This window comes from Lacerta agilis, chromosome 3 (assembly GCF_009819535.1).
Source record: "Lacerta agilis isolate rLacAgi1 chromosome 3, rLacAgi1.pri, whole genome shotgun sequence".
NCBI classification, from domain to species: Eukaryota; Metazoa; Chordata; class Lepidosauria; order Squamata; family Lacertidae; genus Lacerta; species Lacerta agilis.
The window spans coordinates 47,539,794-47,558,978 of record NC_046314.1 but is presented as its reverse complement, the minus strand read 5'-3'; the positions used below and the strand labels follow the sequence as shown (position 1 = coordinate 47,558,978).

The following is a 19,185-nucleotide window of genomic DNA, read 5'->3' as shown; positions in this document are numbered from 1 at the left end:
TATTTCTCTATAATAATATATATTTAGCTGAAGGGTTTGGATGTTACTTAGTTGTGCTACCCAATAACACCAATTTCTTTGGACAACATAAAGCAGCCTTCCATAATCTGGTGCTCTTCCAGTGTTTTGGACTACAACTTCTGCAAGTCCCAGCCAGCATGATCAAGGGTGATAGAAGTTGTTGTCCAAAACATGGAGGGTGCTAGGTTAAGGAAGGCTTACACAACGAACCATGAAAATAGCATGTTGTTAGAAAAATGTAGTTATTTGTTAACTCAAAAGTATACACACTATACTTTAAAAAAAACAAAACCTGTATCTCTGAACTATTGGGGATATCACTACTATAAATCCTACAGGGTTACTGGGATAGGGAGACAGCCCAATCCAGCAGCACCAAAGCTGTACAGGTGCTGCTTTTACTCCCTTCTTTTTTTAGGTTTTTCCTCTTGTTGGTCCCAGATTGGTCCCCTCGGCTATTATACTTCTCTCTATATTCTGGCCCTAGTGGATCCAATTTAGCCCCATCATACCCACTTTTGGCAGACCTCCCTCTTTTTTCCTGTGGCCTTGGAATACCCTCCCAAAAGCTATAGATTTGTGCCCCTGTCCATGTTTAGAAAACATTTTGAGTAACATATAGAACAGGTCTACTTTCTCTTTATACAACCAATGGATACAGTCCTATAATTATTTCACTATGTTCATCATAATCATTTTGAAAACCAAGAACTTACTAGTCCTTACAAATCTTTAAAGGACAAAAAGAATGCATTTACACTGTTTCATATATTTTGAAGGACTTTATTAAGCTAGTTTTAACACTAGGATTTCTTATTCACATGGCAACAAATGACATTTGAAGGCAGCCACAATTCTGTATTAACAAACATAACAATGTTGTGGGGGAAAGCATTTTTAAGGTGACATACAATACTTACCTTTAAAGTGGCATCATGTGCTTTGATTTCCTATATCACATGAGTGTTGGGAGATAAGGTGACCATTATATTTTCACATGATTTTCTCTTTATCCTCTAGCACTTCCTCATCTGGTTGCTAAAGGCTCATCAAGACTTACTTTTGTGCCGCATTTTTAGGCACAGGTCCACACTTTAAAGCACTGCTTCTGAGCACTTTTTCTTTTCCCAAGCGCTTTCCACGCAAATACACACTCTTTACTGCTGAATCAAAGCAAACAGCAATCCGCAGCTAAGCCAAATTGCCATTCATTCCAATTCAGCATTAAAGAGCGGTTTTTCGTGGGGAAAGTGCTGCAGCAAAAAAAAAAAAAAAAATTGCTCGGATACTGCTTTAAAGTGCAAATCTGTACCTAAAAAGCGTAGGCAAAAGCTAAGTGTGGATGAGCCCATAATCAACAATGGATATGGAAACAAACAATTCTACAGGTGTTTTATTAAGCTGCATGTCCAAATTAATGCATGGGACACATTAAGTTGCCTGCAAACAGAAGCTCTGTACTTTGTGATACAAAGCTAATGCCCGTTAAAATTTGTAGACCTATGCTGTCTGATCCAGGGACTCATCTGTGTTCCAGTGTGCATGTAGACTTCTGTATACGTCTGCAGAGATCACTGTATGTAGGGGGCTCTGCATCCAGAACCACCACTTGGGTTGAAGTGATGGAGCAATCTACATGTTTAAGATGTCCATACTCTCACTGGAACAAGCATGGGGCTTTCATGTGCAGTGTACATGTCTATGGCTTTATAACACAGTGCACTGCTAAGTCAATCCCTATATACCCTGGAGTTCCTGAGACAAATCATTCCATGGAAGCACTAGGCCTACCTGATCTTACCCATGTCCCCTATGAGTAAGGGGACTCTGCTCTAGTAAACATAGCAGCCAGCATAATAAAATACATTTCACAAAAGGTACCACCAGACAATATGTAAAAGGAAAGCAACCATAAACCATCAGCACCACAGCTCAGTGATTACACATAGAAATGGAAAGCTGTATTGTTAATTTACCAGGTTGGGGTTATTTAAAAAAGAAAAGAAAAACCAGGTTCCTGAACTGACTGGCTACTGTTATCACACCACACAATGATAAAGAAAAGCCAGGCTTTCTTCCCACTCAAGTTGTTTAGTTTTGGGCTTCTGGGTCATGTCATTTAAACAAAAGCAGAGAATATTTAAAATTAGCCTTCCCTTTTATTCCTTTGTTCTATCTTCTCATAGAAACATTGCTTTCTCTCTCAGAATGGAACAAAAGCAGCAAACTAAAAAGTCACGGGCAAAGTGATGTTCACAGTAAGGAAGGTGGCATCATGCCATCACATACCCATTTAAATATTATTTTCTTTTAAAAAAGAATGCAGGAATTTTGTTTAACCAAAATTCATATATTGTATAACCAACAGTTGTTCACAAGGAAACCTCTGCCACATGCAAATCCTAGTTCACTTAAATACATCCTGCTTGGGCACCTTTAAGTTCCTCCAGCGCCTTAACACCACTCTGTATTTTTCATCGTTGACCTTGTCGGAGGCCTTCTTTAAGACAACTCTCATAACCACGGCACTTTCTGTTTCTTTGTCCTCTCCAATTATCAGGTCCAGTGTATCACCGACTTTTACCTGAAGATTTGGGGTGGGGAGGGGGAGAGAAAGAAACACATTATGTTTTATTTTGCCTCCAGAAATAAGTTTGAGTAACTTGCTTGGCATTTTGATCCCTGCACTTTTCATTCGGGACCTTGGAGAAAAGCAGCCAACAGAGCTGCAGAGCATCGGCTATGATGGAAGTGCTGCAGCTGCATCTCTCTACTGTCTTGTGAGCTTCTGCAATGAGGACAATATGGAGATTTCCAAGCGACCATGGCCCAAGAGACTTGTGGGACCTCAAAGAGGACTGCCGGGGGTTGGGGGGATAGGCAGAGAATGTATCAGTTGCTGGGAAATGAAGTGGGAAGAACCCAGGTCCTGCTTATGGTATGGGCTTCCTATCGGCATCTGGTGGGCCACTGACAACAGGATACTTCACTAGATGTGCCGATGGCCTGATGCAGCAGGGCTTTTATGTCCTTAATCTACGGTGGCACAAGCTGTTGTAGTTCCACAAAAGCTGATGGCATCATTGAAGTATTAGAGTGCAATCTTAACCCCCAATCTGTGCTGCAAGAGGAAGTGAGGAACAGGCAGAGGTAGTCCCTCGGCTTCAATAGCGTCTGCCACCATTATTATTATTATTAAATTGATTTGTTACCTGCTGTTCACCCTAAGGTTCCCAGGTGGCTTGCGACCATTTAAAATAGAGCAAAAAGGAACCCCAATCCAAAACAAATTACAATCATAATAATGGGGAGAGGGTTGTCTTCAAATTATACATCTCAAGGGTCAAAATCCAGGGAAAAGGTGCGTCTTCAGCATACGATGAAAACTGTATAGTGAACTCTGGTGATTTCCACAACTTGGGGGATACCCCAAAGAATGCTCTTTCCCAGGCGACCAATCCTTAGCTTCTGAGGGCGGTGGAATTACTAAGCAGGCCCTCTCTACTGATGTCAACACTGAAGAGGGCCTGTAGAGGAGGCAGCCTTTCAAGCATTTGAGGCCTGAGGCACCCACCCAAATTGTGAGGGGTTGGAAGCTACTGCCAATAGTTACTGGCATAAGGCCCCAGAAGAGGGCTTTGGGAAATGAAGTAGGGTCAGCAATGGATCCACTGGAAATGGGACCCATTTGGGCCCATCTACTGCACCAGTCTGAATCTGATCTAATAAAATGGAGGACGGAGTTTTCACAATGGCTCTTCATCTTTGACTGTAGTACTATAAACAAGGCAAGACAGGGTGCAATCCACATACTACTGAAATCATCCACTCACTTAACTAGGATAGACATGGACATTCCTATTTTTGATGTTTTCAACTCTCCCTAGTAACTATGTGAAGATGCAGCAGGTGGCAACCATTATCCTAGGTGTTGATCCTGCAAACAAGTGTGCCTTTTGTGAGGATCTATTATTCTAGTAATATAAATATTATACGTGTGGAATGAGATAATGTGGATAAGCATTTGCCAGTTAAAGATAATTTGAGTTTTTGACATATAACCTCTTGTCAGTTTAAGACATAAACTATTTTCTGGAAAACCTTACCGCTCTGCTCTTCTTCCATAGTTTCTCCCCATTCAGCCTGAGTTCGCCATTATAGAACGCATCTTCCACTTTGCTTTGAAATGAAAAGAATCCTTAATTTTTCTTACATATACATTAACCACTGCTAGTGTCCCCATAAAAAAGCCACCAAGAATACACATAGCCATTAAAACACCTTCAGCTACTTCTGCACATATCTTTTATAACATGGCAGATTTAGAAGCACAATGTCTGTGCAAAAGGTAAGAACAGGGCCTTAGAGAGGTAGAATCAATGCTGTAATTCTTAAGTCTAAGTAAAGCTTTCATAAATTAAACCAAAGTTTAATACTGGGTACATCATAGTGCTAGCAAAGCTCAAGGTTTGAAGGCAAGGTCACTGAACTGCAAGTTAGAAATTTTTGAAGTACAGACTCTTCAGTAAGTTTTAAAGTGAGATTTCTTTTGTTATTAAAACTGCATTTGCGAATTCAAAGGGTCCCATTTATTTTTTTAACTAGGCAGTCTACTCTGGTAGGAATTTCTGAAAGCATTTCTTAATGGTAGAAGTGACAAATTTCCAGTCTTTATTCCTGATGAAAATGGCAGATGATAATCTACAACTAGCTTACTTTAGTAGTAAGAAGCATAAAAAAAACCATTGGCTACCTCTTTTGATCTATTTTATTTACAAATTATTATACTTACTTTCTTGCAATGTCTAGACCAGCTTTCATTATTACATCATATCGAAAAGACTGTACTACTTTTTCGAGATCTTTATAATCTTTTACTATAGTAGAATCACCCTCAAACTCATCTTCTGAATCGCTTATCTCTTCGTTTTCATCTTCCTCCTCAGTCTCCTCTGGCACAGTTTGTTTTGCGTTCTTCCGATAACTTTTGTTGCTTTTGAGACGTACAGAAATCCTCAGTGCACTTTTGGGCAATGGTGTTAAAAATACTTGGTGTTTTAAAGGAGAAACACATAAATGTTTTGGGGCAATTGCCGTTACTTGCTGCTGGCTTGCAGAATAAAGAAGCCTCTTCCAGGGTGTGCAGAGTTTATAAGGAGAGTTCTCCAAAAGACCAAGCCAAACATTTAGATTTCTAAAAGCGCCAAGCGGCAATCTGCAACCCGTCATAGCATACCCTGGAACAAAAGATTTAACAGTCAGTTTGGCTCAGCAACTAATGAGTTTTACAAGATTCCTAAAAGCTGAGTATTTTTTAGTAAGAATTAGTAATCCACCTCCCCAAGCATTAAAGAATGACATTAGAAGTAGAATGGGTTTATATATATATATATATATATATATATATATATATATATATATATTCAAGAGAACCAGGTTCTAAACATTAACATAATATTTATTCACTATAGTTCATAATTAAGTTAAGCATTTTTAAAGCCCGTTTCCCCTTATTTCTCTATGAACTAGGGCTTAAACGTGCGCTACTTAGCCTGTATTCTACTGGCAATGTATCTTGCGTCTTGCACTTGTATGAACATGTACCTGAAGTGAGCCATGCAAGTTGCTTATATATATTTCATAACTGTCCAGAGTCCCACCATATAAATAGGGGACCAGTTACCAGTATATTGTGTGAATGGATCATACACACTATGTATACACATCTGTGGGATGCAGTCCCAACAAGTGTGTGTGTGTGTGTGTGTGTGTGTGTGTGTGTCACACACACACACACACACTGCTCAACGGCAATGTAAAGCCTCTCAGCACCACCACATACAGAGAGAAAAGTGTGGCAATCAAACAGTTTAATGTAAGCCAAAATGGTAGGTGTTGTTGTTAACTCCCTGCATAGTGTTACAAAGAGCTATATGAATTCAGTAATACCATGATCTGCAAGGCCAACCTAATACTGCTGTCTTAAAACTTGTCCAGCCCTAAATATTGCAACAAGAGAAGGAAGCCCTTACTGTTCTCCCATTTGAGCTGTGTCACAACCCAAAAAGGCCATGCATTGGCTCTTCTTATTGGAGGCAGTGGTCACCTTGGCCAAACAATGGGGAAATGTCCACTCCCCTATAACTAGACTACCTGCAAGATACCAAGCACTTAAGGGCAAAGGGCCTTTTCTGTATTGACCCTCATATCTCTGGAACCCATTGCCACCTGCACTCCAACAAACACTGTCACTTCAGGTGTTCTGCAAAGCCCTAAAGACTCACTTGTTCTCTACTGCTGTTTCCAAAGTTGGTTTACAGTTCTCCAGATTACTGTGTTTATAATCAGGAACAGGGCCTTTTTCATGACAGCACTCACAGATCCTTACCTCTCCTTTTGCTGCCCATCAAAGACATTTTGTGCTGGCAACCATGGCACCTTTATGTGAGTATCAACCCCTCATTTTTTATTTTAAAAAGCACTCTCATCGGGTAGTAAGGGGATGGGGCTTGGTACTGTTGTATTGTTATTTCTGATGGTCATATGTGTACAGTTGTATTTCATTGCATTTTACTACAAGCTGCCTTGAGAGAAGTTTTACCTTTAAAGGCAGCCCAATAATACTATAAATTAATAATTAAAACTTTAAAAGGGTTGGCAGAGGGTGTTCCCTCCTCCACCAAAAATCTGTATTTTTCTCCACCACTATACACACTTTTTTCTCCTCCACCTCATAAGCCCTTGGTGTCCAGTTGTGTGGAAGAGATGAAACATACAACTTCATTTTCTCTGGAACAGGTGTAAAGCACAAACACACAAAAGAGAACAGTGTCATACTCTTCCTTCACAGATTCTTCTACAATAGTTACTACTTCTTAGATCTGTACAACCAAAACCATTTGTGCATAAACATCATTAAATAAGGGGGGGGGGATCTACCCCTAGTCCATGTCTCATCACCAGATTGCTGAACAAGTTCGGATGGGGAAGGGAAGTGGAGTTAAATCTCGGAGGTTTTTTTTGTTTTTTTACAAGAGTTTTCCCCTGTAAGATTCACAGAATATCATATATTGCTTTTACCGTTCAATCCTATGAGTGAAACTTTCCAGGTAAGTTATCCCGGTGGACAATTGGTGCTGCAGCCAGATCCTAGGTGATCATTATTTAAAATCAAGCCCCGGTAAGTAGCCTTACGATTGCAGACACCTCCAGCCCTATTCTAAGCCTCATGTTTAATCTGAAATAAATATTAACGGTGCCGCATTTGTCGGCGGTTTTCCTTCCAGGAAAGTGTGCACAGAACTGCAGCCTTCGCTTAACGGAGCCTTCACTCCCAAATAAACGCACGCGTGGGGTTTTCTTGCAACCTGCCCCTTTGGGGCGGCACGAATAAAAAATAGCCTTCGAGAGCAACACTGAACTAGGTGAGACTTAAGGCTTCCCAGTCCATAGGGGGTTTGCACGGGGAGCTGGTGGAGCTTCGGACCCTCCTCCCGACCCCGGCCTCCCTTAGCCCACAGCAAGCTCCCCCCCCCCCAAAAAAAGCGGCTCTCCTCTACCAGCTCGCGCACGCCACGCTACCTGCCTCCGCCGGGCGCCTGCAGCCCCGACCCTGCCGCTGCTCCTCGGTGCTCGGCCCGTGCCCGTCCTTTCCCCCGCTTCCTCTCAACTCGGTGGAGAAGGAGCAAGCGGAGGCGGAGCCACGCTCGGTCGGACGCAGCCGGCGCCCTCTGCTGGCCGGGAGCGCCTCGGAGGACTCGGCCGCGGGGTTTTTGCCGCCTCCGCCTCCGCCAACTCCTCACCCAGTCGAAGCGCTTCCCTGGGAGCCAGTTCTGAGGAGCTTCGTGGGAGCTGCTTTCCTCCCGCCTCCCTCCCGCACAACAACAACAACAAAACGGCTCGCAGAGGAGTCTGGCTGACTGTCCCGATCACGCGAGGGCTGCAGCGGGTCTAAGGAAAACAGCAGCTCCATGCGCAAGCCGGCAGCCAAGGAAGGTTGCTGGTTTTCGGCCATTTTGCAACCGGGTCCGCTTCTAACGAGGAGCCTGACTTAAGGTGCAATAGGCTGCACCTCTCAGCAAGAGGTTGCTGAGCAGAGGCTTTGTGGCCTCCTCAGCACTGTGCATTGAAATCAGTGGCATGCCCCCTTTCAATAGTCACGGCTTGCCCAACCACCCAAGGATCCTGGGAACTGCAGTTTGTGCCCAGACTAGAGTAGAGGTGACAGCAAATCCCACCTCACAGAGCTACAATTCTCATAGTTCCTATGGAAGAAGGATTGATTGGTAAGCCACTCTGAAACCTGTAGCTCTGTGGCGAAGGATGGGGGGGGGTCTCCTGACAGCTTTCTGCACCCCTAAGAAGCTACACTTCCTAGAATTCTTTGGGGGAAGCCATGACTGTTTTAAATTGGTACGAATTACTGCTTTAAAGTAATGTATGGAAGGGAGAGCTGGACCATAAAGAAGACTGGTCGCCGAAGAATTGGTGCTTTTGAATTATGGTGCTGGAGGAGACTCGAGAGTCCCTTGGACTGAAAAAAGATCAAACTTATCCATCCTTAAAGAAATCAGCCCTGAGTGCTCACTGGAAGGACAGATCCTGAAGTTGAGGCTCCAGTACTTTAGCCACCTCATGAGAAGAGAAGACTCCCTGGAAAAGACCCTGATGTTGGAAAAGATGGAGGGCACAAGGAGAAGGGGACGACAGGATGAGATGGTTGGACAGTGTTCTCGAAGCGACTAGCGTGAGTTTGGCCAAACTGCGGGAGGCAGTGAAAGATAGGCGTGCCTGGCGTGCTCTGGTTCATGGTGTCACGAAGAGTCGGACACGACTGAACAACCAACAACAGTGCTTTAAATGCGGAGGCGTAGCTGGGGGGGCAGGGGGCACTGGGTGCCACACTGCAGGGGGTGGTGTGGCACTTACTGCAGGGCCTGCAGAGTGCCCGAGCCATGCGTCTCTCCACACAGCGGCTTGGGCGCCTGCAAGCTCTGCACTGCCCAAAACAGCAGCATGGGGCTTGCATCTGCCTGCCATCTCTCCCTCAGCCACCCTACAGCTGGGGGCAAGGCGGCAGCGAGGCTGAGCTATGCTGCTGTTTAAATGTATAGTGCAGATGGAGCCTGTATGTGTATAATGTTTCTGTAGGTGAGTGCCCCCTCTTCCCACCCACTCGGTTATTTCCTAATCTGCTGGATAGTAGAATAGAATAGATAGTAGATATTGTGCCTGTACATGGAGAAATTCAGGACAGTGAGCAAAAATACCAGGTTAGGTTTCTTTAGGAGTAGTTTCAATACCACCTGTTTTAAGGGCAGCAGATCCCACTCCTTTGAGTAAAGCTGCCCCCCCACACACACCCTAGACCCACACAGTCACCTCTCCTTCCCCCTCACTCAGTTTTCAGCAGACAGGAGGGCAGGAGTCAAGAGAGGGAGAAGCAGATCCAATCACTGCAAGATTTCTGCCCACATATTCAGACCACATCCATAGAAATCGATCCTACATAATGTGGGAAGGCACTGCATTGGACACCTTAACTGGAATTGCAGCAATAGTGGCATCCAAGACACTACAGAGCTGAGTTATGTTATCCTCAAAGTACCCTGCAAATTGTTCACGGCATGCTGCCCAGTGTTCAAGGCCGATCCACTACTTCTAGTATAACCAGTATCTTGTGAAGCAACTCTGCTGGACAGCTCTTTGAAGATGAAGTGGGGGTGGCAAAATAGTTCTCTCTCTTTTTGCCTTCACTGCTGTTTGGTAGGCAGAATTATATGACTTAACAAGCATTTGGTTGGAGTGTATTTTCTGCCACCTATGCTCCAGTCATCTCCCAGTCTGCTTCATGATCTGTAGCTCTTCTGTAAACCAAAGAGTAGTGTGGACTCTGAAGCACTGGAGGGGAACTTGGAGAGTGATATTGTCAACACTGCTCCACATCTCACTATCCCATAGCGAGATCAGGACATCTGCAAAAAAAACCTGAAGAAAAATTCTACCACTTTTCAAACTTTTTAAAATAAAAACATTTTTACAGTCATATAGGCTAATGTCAGCTTCCAAGTATTAAAAAAAATCTGAGCAGGACATTGTGAAATTGGTTGCACAGCTATCATCACCTGGCTTCATCCTGATCCACAGCGTAATGACAAAAATAAGCTTGCATAAATTGAATGCCCTGTTTATTAAAACTGTTCACATTAAAATTAAATTAGGAGCAATAATTTCCCCACCGTGACTCATAAATGATTTTTATCGCCTATTTCATTATCTGGCAGTGGAGATTTAGTAGATTTTTAACATTCGTTGTTATAGTCAAATAGCTTTCAGAATGAATTTTTGTTTAATTATTTCTCTAGTTGCCTGTGGGCACCAATCTGTGCATTCCACATCATTCTTGGATCCTTTGAAATAAATAAAACCAGACATACATACATACATACATACATATACACACAAACAGGAACATGCTTCAGAATTTCAGGTCCTGCCTAAAAACCAAGAGGTAGCCTCTATGGGGAGGGAGTTCGATAAATATGGAGCCAAAAGGACCTGGTGCCCCACTGCCACTGCTTAATGGAGGTTTAAATACTATAAAATTAAACGGTGTGAAGATATATTTTTCTTTTTCTCCAAATGATATGATAGTTATGGCCTTGGATAGCTTTAAAACCAGATTATGCATATCTAAGGAGGGTGGGGCTGATGGTGTTTCCAGGGACATTGGTGTGTGTGGGGGTGCATACCTACTATTTTCCTATCATTTTCAGATTTTCCGATGAGTGTGCATTTTTCCTCTTCCACCCTGGGCTGAGAGTACTGAATACAATGGACATTCTACCAGTAGTACGTCTCACAGCTAACCTGGTGGAATTAGAATATGATTGCTCTGTCCATTTTCTTGAAAAATGATAACACATCATTGATTTTCCTTACTCATATTCCTTCATTTGAATAAAGTTTCCCTCCCCCATTGCTTTTAGGGGGGAAAATAATATACATTAAGTATTCTGTGTGGGGGGGGAAATGCTAAACTATTTCAGAAGTGCTGCAGAAAATCTTTCTGGTATGTCTTGCCTTTGATTGTTGCCCTGGGGGCTTATCTAGCTCACATTAAGCAGGTGGCAAATGCAGTGAAAAAGGAAATTGCAATCAAATTAAGTGCTAGTTATTTTTAATATCCTTATTAACCATGACAGTTATGCATTCCACCAGCAAATGTTAATTAGTTTGAATTATTTGCTTACTTTTGTATTCTCGTGTGTTTTGTTTCTGATTAATTGCTTTACTACTTGGAAGAGGATGTTCTTTTGCCTAATTAATAGTGCCTAATTCTGTAGATATATGCTAGACCGGGGGTCAGCAACCTGCGGCTCCGGAGCCGCATGCGGCTCTTTTACATGGCTGCCGCGGCTCCGGGGCAGATACGCCCGCCCACTTCTCCAGCTGGCAGTGACCGCCCTCCAGCTGGCCGGCGGCCCGCCCTCCGGAGGCTGAGGGCGCTGCTCAGGGGCGTACCCAGGATCACCTGGCCTTGAACAGCGGGGCAGCGGGGCTCGGAGGCGGTGGGGATGCAGTAGAGGTGGTGCAGCTTAGCCGAGGGCTTTGGCGGGGAGCGCGCCTGAGGCGCGCACGCTCCTTCGGGAAGAGATGGAGCTGGGCGAGCGGGAGGGGGAACTTTGAAGACCCCGCCTCCGCCTCCGAAGCAGGCGCCCATGGGAGAGGCCGCCCCCCGAGCCTGCCTGGTGGGACCAACCCTGCCCAGCTCCGGGAGCCTTCCTAGCGTGGGAGGCGGCCTTGGGGCGGACAGGGGAGCTCCGGGGTCGGCGGGTATGTGGGACCCCGCAGCATCCAGAGGCAGCTGGGAGGCGGGACGGGATGGGGGCAGGAAGGGGGCCTTCAGACGCGTCCCCGCACGGGCACTGGAGGCCAGGACTCCTCGGCTGGGTCGTGGGACTGCGGGGGAGGGCTGGCCGCGGTTCCTCTCGGAAGGCTGCTGGCTGCTGCGTCGAGGCGACGACGAGGTAGGCAGCTGCGAGCTGGGCCAGGGGTGGCGGGCGAGGGGGGAAGCCCTCTTTTTAAAAATGGTTGAGGAAGCGGCGCCTGTTTCCCTGCCGCTGCCTCCTTCGCTCCTGGTTCCGCTCGCAGCCTCAGACCGCGCTCTCGCGGGCGCGCGTCTCTCTCCGCCCCGGAGCAAGGCCGGGACGTTTTGCAGTTTTTCCTCTGTCCTGAGTGTGTGTTAGGGGAGCCTTGACAAAGCACCTGTTGGCGTGGAAGAGAGGAGTCCTAACTTGGATCTGTGTTCATGTGCAAAATCTATCGCCATTGTCATTAAGGGGGCAGGGAACTCCCCTAAAAAGGTTTGAACACTACGAACTACTACAGCCACCTGTATGAAAGTCAGCACAAACATCACAGGCTTCTCTGGTGCAATTCTGTGCTTTATTTAGCAAGAGAGGAGGTTGGAAGAGGTGAACATAGCCTCTGGTCTGGAATATCAAGGGTAAAAGACACTAAGATTATTGTAAAAGCCAGCAGTCTTCAATAAGACATGGGACAAACATTTAACACAAGTGTGCAGTTGAGGACTCATTTTTTTAAAAAAACAACAACAAATCAAATATTTGTATGCTGTTGCAACCCACCTTGGATCAGGCTGTGACCTGGTAGTGGTCCCCAGGGTGGATAAAAATGAATGATTTTTTTTTAAAAAAAAAATGGATTTTTTTAATTTAAATCGGATTTTTTAAATTTAAATCGGATTTTTTAAAATTTAAATCGGATTTTTAAAAATAAAATGCAGTGTTATATTTGTTTTAAATGTTGCAATGGTTTTGCGGCTCCCAGGTTTTTTTTTCCTTCGGAAACGGGTCCAAGTGGCTCTTTTGGTCTTAAAGGTTGCAGACCCCTGTGCTAGACTAATATGGTTAGTTTTCAGTGGGGGGGATGTAGGTTTCCCCACATTTGTGTGCTCAAGAAATATTATTTGGATTGCAGTGCAATACATACCAGTAATCTCCAGGGAATTAGGCTGACTGATCACAAGGAGGGTTATTCCTAAACAAGCATGCATAGTCTCTGGCTTGCAAATGTGTGTTAATTTCAAGTGAAAGTATATTTTATAATAGTTTAAAAATCATATTTATTCAGCATAGTGCAGAATTCATTCAGTGCGTTCACAGAGGCATCCATCAAATAGATCAGCAGCTCTCAAACCTTGCTGGAGGTCACAGCGAACCACTTACATTCTAACATTGTAAGAACACATTCGTTTTTCTTTTTGATTAAACATATAGTAGTAAAAATAACACCCCCCTCCCATCATCAAACCAGTGGTGTGTTATAAAAGCCATTGGCCTTTGGCCAGGCTTCAGAGAATGACCTCTTTATCTGGTAAATACTTAAGTTTTGGGGGGAAATTAGTAGACATAATACAGTGCTGTATTATGAAAATCAGGTACTCCAGACTAGGAAGTTCATATGTTTGCCTGATGAATAATTCAGCCCTGGTTAAAATGGCTTCAGTCGCTGTCATCAGAAATAAATCCAGCCCAGGGCCAAGTACAGATATCCTCAACTGTCCTACAACGTTTCTAGGACCAGCTGAATTGATCTTGTAGACCACAACAGTTGAGAACATGTGAAAGGAATGATTAGTGGGGTGGGTCTTTGAAATTCAGCACTAGGGTGAAGAAGTATATCCTCCAACATTTCTCTGATTAAAATAGGGATGTCCTGTTCCATAATGAAAATTTTACTATTTCAGTACATAACAATACCCCACACATCTTACTGACTGGGTTGCCCCAGCCACTCTGGGCAGCCTCCAACATAAAAACATTGAACATTCTTTTTTTTAAAAAACCTTCCCTATACAGGATTGCCTTCAGACGGCTCAGGGATCAGATAATTCTATACCCTCTGATATTTCTCCAATGAAAATAGGGACATCCTAAGGAAAATTGGGACATTCCGGATCAAATCAGAAACCAAGGCGGCTTCTCTAAATCAGGAACGTCCCCGGAAAATAGGGACACTTGGAGGGTTTGGACTTTGGAGAAGGGTTCTCTCCTGAAAAGTGAAGTCATAGTTAGACCATCTGAGTCAGGCCAAAGGCCTATCTAATCCAACATCCTGTTCTCACAATGGTTCTCAAAAGGTGTCCACGCTGGTGGGGCAGGAGAAGATGGCAAGGAAGTGTCGGACAGTGTCTTGCAGTAGACCACGCAGAAGTCCAATAGGAAAAACCTTTACTAAAAGGCAAAGGCTTGTTACAAAAAAATTTAGGCACACGAGGTACAAACAAAAGTAAGAAAGAGAGAGAGCAGCTTCCTGAGCACAGGAATTTATCTTTCCTGGCTCAGTGTGACCTTGAGATAGTCAAAACAATATTTGCCTCAGAAGTGAACCTTCTAGAATCTTCCAGCACTTTGCAGTTTCTGCCCTCAAATACTTTATTCATGACAGGAAGTATGGCAGGAAGATTCAAGGACAAAGAAACATTTAAACATTTCATTTGTGTTGATGAGAGTTTGTTTGTCTCAAATGAGACTTAATATAAATGAGATTACCGGGTACCCAGCAAAAGCAAGCTCATACCTCTCGTTGAGTTTGTATACATAAAGTCAGGGCTTTTTTCAGCCAGAACTCGCCAGAACTCATCACGTCTCAGGTGGACACCATCGTCTTATTATAAGCGAACAAGGGAGGCGTTCATGGTGAGTTCCGGCACCTCTTTTTCTAGAGAAATGGCGCTTCTTAAGGTACACATGTAAGAAGCTCATTTATAATTCTGTTCTTATGTAGCTGCATTGTTTATACTTCCTGCATGTTTCATTATCATATTATAAAGTAATTGTGTTCTGTGTTACAAATCAAGGAGTTGTTTGCTAGGAGTTGTTTCTTTTTGTTTTCCAATGTATTTTTTATTTTTTATTTTTTTAAAAAAAATATGTGAGGCGAATTTTTATTCTGAAAGTGTGGCCCAGAGGAAAAAAGTTTGAGAACAACTGTGTTAACATATTATAGCTTGCAAAAGCATCTTACTGGGTACAGAAAAGGGCTTTCTCTGTGGTGGCACCTGCCTGTGCAACAACCCTCTCAGAAATTAGGCAGACACAAACTATTGGGTGCCTTTTAAAAATGCATTTGCTCAGGCCCTTAATGTCAGTCTCTAGCATTTCTGGATGCTGCCATTGGTTTTTTGTCTTTTTCTTTTACTGATTTATTGTTGCTTAGTAGCATATGAGTGGTTTTATAAATATAAATAAATAAAAATACTAGCAAACTGGTAAGACATGTTTAAACTTTTTAAAAATATGGCTTTGAAAGGCAAAAGGCACAATCCAGAATTTTAGAAAAATCTAAAAATTTTCTTGTAGATTCTTAATCTATTGTAGTGCTATTAAAAAGCCCCCGAAAAATGGCATGGGGGGCGGAGAGAGATTCAGCTCTAACACACAAAGTTGGGAGACAGTGGCACACATTTCCAATGTTTCAAGAAATGTATTTTTATAGAGGGAAAATATATATACTCCTTGGTGGTGGTGGTGGTGGTGGTGGTGCTGTTTTTTTTTAAAAAAGCTTCAGAATGTCCATCTGGCTTTGTAAAATCTGTTTTGGAAAAACTTCATGCTAAAGCATATGAAAGCTTCCCCTGACAACAAAACTTTTTTCAAAACGACAGTTCTGCATCGCTGTCTTTTCTTTTTGGGAAAACTATTGGAGATACTGGTAAAAATTATTAAAATAAAATGTTTTGAAAAGTTAAACAAAGATTGGCTGTATTAACTGAAGGTCAAAATCTTCAGTGTGAAGTTTGGTGAAAATCTGTATAATGAGCTAAGGGGAAATTGGTCCTTCTCAGCATGCAAAGTTGAGTCCCCTCCCTTCTCTTCCTTGGAGGGAGAGCAACTCAAAGTTCCCCATCCCCTAGTATCCATAAATTTCATCAACAGGCAATGATTCAAAAGGAAAAGCTTGGTACAAAGCTGCTGTTTCATCTTAGCCTGTACTCAGCACAACACACAAAGGATCTTAACCAGGGGTAGGCAACCTAAGGCCCGTGGGCCAGATGCGGCCTATTTGCCTTCTCAATCCAGCCCGCGGACAGTCCGGGAATCAGCGTGTTTTTATATGAGTAGAATGTGTCCTTTTATTTTAAATGCATCTCTGGGTTATTTGTGGGGCCTTCCTAGTGTTTTTACATGAGTAGAATGTGTGCTTTTATTTAAAATGCATCTCTCGGTAATTTGTGGGGCATAGGAATGTGTTCATTTTTTTTTTTCAAAGTATAGTCCGGCCCACCACATGGTCTGAGGACGGTGGACTGGTCCAGCTGAGAAAGGTTGCTGACCCCTGAGCTTAACCACCCAGCCTCAGACAATGGACCCTCTCCATTAGGCCTTGAATACACTCTTAAGTAAGCCCACTGAGGGCCCCTTCAAACCTGGAGCCAATCTTCAAGTTACAAGGCTTATCCGCCCCACAAGGTCACAAATCTCGCTTCCGTACCTTGCCTGGTCCTCCATTTTGTGGCTAGGAGCCACATTTAAGCAGTCTTATTAAGATGAGAATTGTGAGAGATTATTTGGTGCAGAAATTTTAAAAAAGATTTGACTTGAAACTGTGTGTGTGTTCTACCCCTTTTTGTTTAATTATAACCGATCAGACAACAAGGTTTGTTCTTTTCTCTCTTTTTTGCATATGTGCCTCATTTTTTGATAAATAAAATGTCAGGCACCTATTTGGCCACCAGATAGCAGCACCTCACCACAAAGAGTCAGACTTTGTTAGAATGATAAATTACATGAACTTGCACAATGAAAGTGCGACAGGTCCAGGGCTTTTTTTCAGCTGGAACTCACCGGAACTCAGTCCCAGCTCCTCTCAGGTGTGCACCATTGCCATTATAAGAGAACAAGAGAGGCATTCATGGGGAGTTCTGTCACCTCTTTTTTATTTTTTATTTTAGAAAAATAGCACTAGACAGGTCAATAATGCACCCACTTTTCTTCAATAATCAACTGTCAGCAAATTTCATTCCTAATTCTGCTTGAGAAGCTGGGACTTCTAAAACAGGTGCTGGGGAACCTGTGACCCTCCAGATGTTTTTGGACTCCCAACTCTTATCAGGCCTAACTAGCATGGGCATTGTTGAGGGATGATGGGAGCTGTAATCCAACAGCATCTGGAAGGCCAAAGGTTCCCCAGCCCTGCTGCAGAACTCTTTTGCCTCTGATATTTTTTGCCAAAGGTGGGCACTAATCTCAAATAGCCTTGCCATAGTGTTAGTTTGGGAAACCGTGTGAACCATGCTAATTCTTTCTTGTTTCCACCTGCTGCAAAATGCCTACACAAGGCCTTCCAAGTGAGGGATTGTTCTTGACTGTAGCTGCCTCCCTTGAGCACAGGGACAAGTTCTCCCTGGTCCAATGTACTGACCTGCCAGAGAGAATGGGCTAGGTACACATGGCCACTTGGGGACAAAGATGGGAAGAACTTGAGCAGCTGCACGAGTATGTGTACAAATTATGCTGTGGTGACATAGTTAATGTCAGACTGAGCTGGTGAACCGTTCTGAGCTAAAAGGCTGCATTTCCTTCTGGGAAACCTTTCAGGAGCTACTTGTGGGTGAGGCTAGAGGCAAAAGTGGATGAAGCAATTTCCCCACCTTTTGTACAGTGGGTTAGTTCCTACACACACACACACACACACACACACACACACACACACCTACTTCCAGGCAAGTAAGAGGAATTATCAGCCAGGCCGAAGCACTTAAAATCAGAGCTGGTGAGGGGCGTGTTGCTAGGAATGATGTGCAGCTCAGAGAGAGTCTGTCCAAGGGCCAGGTAGAGAGACCCAAATGGTTGCATTCAGCCCCTGAGCTTGAGATGTGGATACTGGCAATGAATCTTGGATTCAGCTATACTGATTTCTAATTATACTGAATTATTTTAATTTGTTATTATATTGACCTGAATATAGACTGAGATTTTAGAGTATTCTATTTAGTGAGCTATTTCAGAAATGTGGTAGCCCTTAGTCCAATAGCTGGTTTCAGTTACATGTAACAAATGCTCTGAGATCAGAGCCACTCTTAAAATATGCTAGGCACAATACAGACTAGCAGCAATTTTAAATATTTATTTATTTCTTTTTCAGATGTTAGTTTTCCTTCAGAAGCTGATGTTAATAGATCTAGTAAGCATGCTTTGCCTTGCTACTGAAATCCCATTAGAATTAAAACTCACATAATGAGAAGAATAGCATGTTGCAAGTCCTGATAAGCATGTATATTAGGGAATAAGACCCATTCAACCCAGTTGGATTTAGTTAAAAGTAAATTTGCATAGGACTGTGCTGTGCATACATTTCATGTTACATATGTAGGAATCACAGGCTTTAAATCCCCCCTTTTTATCCCAGTGCACCCTGAATACAGAAAAAGAACATCAGAAGACCAGCTAAGGGGAAATTGGCAACACCAGTGTACATTTTCAGAGTACAAAGGAATGTTTTGCTATTTAGAGTGCTAAGCAAAATAGTAGCAACACATTATAATTACATCATGGTGGTTACTGACACCAAAATCTAAATATGGCATATGGAGTTGGATGGCTAAAAATGTCCCTCCATTTTTAGGAAAAATACACCTTTGGCATGGTGTATCTAGCCACAAAATTTGAGATGCAAAGTGCATGCTCAACATCAGCCAAGTCACAGCTGTGTTGCAGTATGTAAGTGCAGCAAAAATTTTACACTGACCAAGAATGTGCTTGAAGACTGGTCACTCCAGATGCAATGCCCAGCCTTACAAATCTCACTTGCAGCGAAGTATTTACATATGCAGGGGTGTAGCAAGGGGGTGTAGGGGGGTGGGCCACCCCATGTTCCATAATGGAGGGGTGACAAATTATCAAGGAACAATTACTGCCCTACTAGGGTGGTTCATAAACAACTTTTTTTAAAAAAAAAAATGCCTGCTCCAAATATCTTATCTTACCATACTAGGGATTATATAGCTATATATGAAATTTCATGCATATCGGTTAATATCTTGACCCTCCTCCACCAAAATAGCTGTTTATTGGGCTGTTTTCCTATGTCGTGAGGGCTGAAATTTCAGTTCAGTGGAGCACTTACTGTTCCCAACCC

At 43.2% G+C, this 19,185-nt stretch overlaps 1 protein-coding gene across 2 annotated transcripts; it reads right to left on the bottom strand.

Annotated features, from left to right (window-relative positions):
- Positions 1-2,010: 2,010 nt before the first annotated feature.
- On the bottom strand, positions 2,011-7,722 carry MTRES1 (mitochondrial transcription rescue factor 1). 2 transcript variants are annotated; one of them, XM_033143531.1, is made up of 4 exons: positions 7,603-7,722; positions 4,814-5,258; positions 4,128-4,200; positions 2,011-2,605 (listed from the first exon to the last, which is right to left on the bottom strand). In XM_033143531.1, exons 2-4 carry the CDS (start codon positions 5,248-5,250, stop codon positions 2,429-2,431), a joined length of 687 nt encoding a protein of 228 aa, XP_032999422.1. In that variant the 5' UTR covers positions 5,251-5,258; positions 7,603-7,722; the 3' UTR covers positions 2,011-2,428. The 2 variants fall into 2 exon arrangements, with proteins under 2 accessions (XP_032999422.1, XP_032999424.1); XM_033143533.1 differs by having other exon boundaries at positions 7,607-7,717.
- Between the last annotated feature and the right edge of the window lie 11,463 nt (positions 7,723-19,185).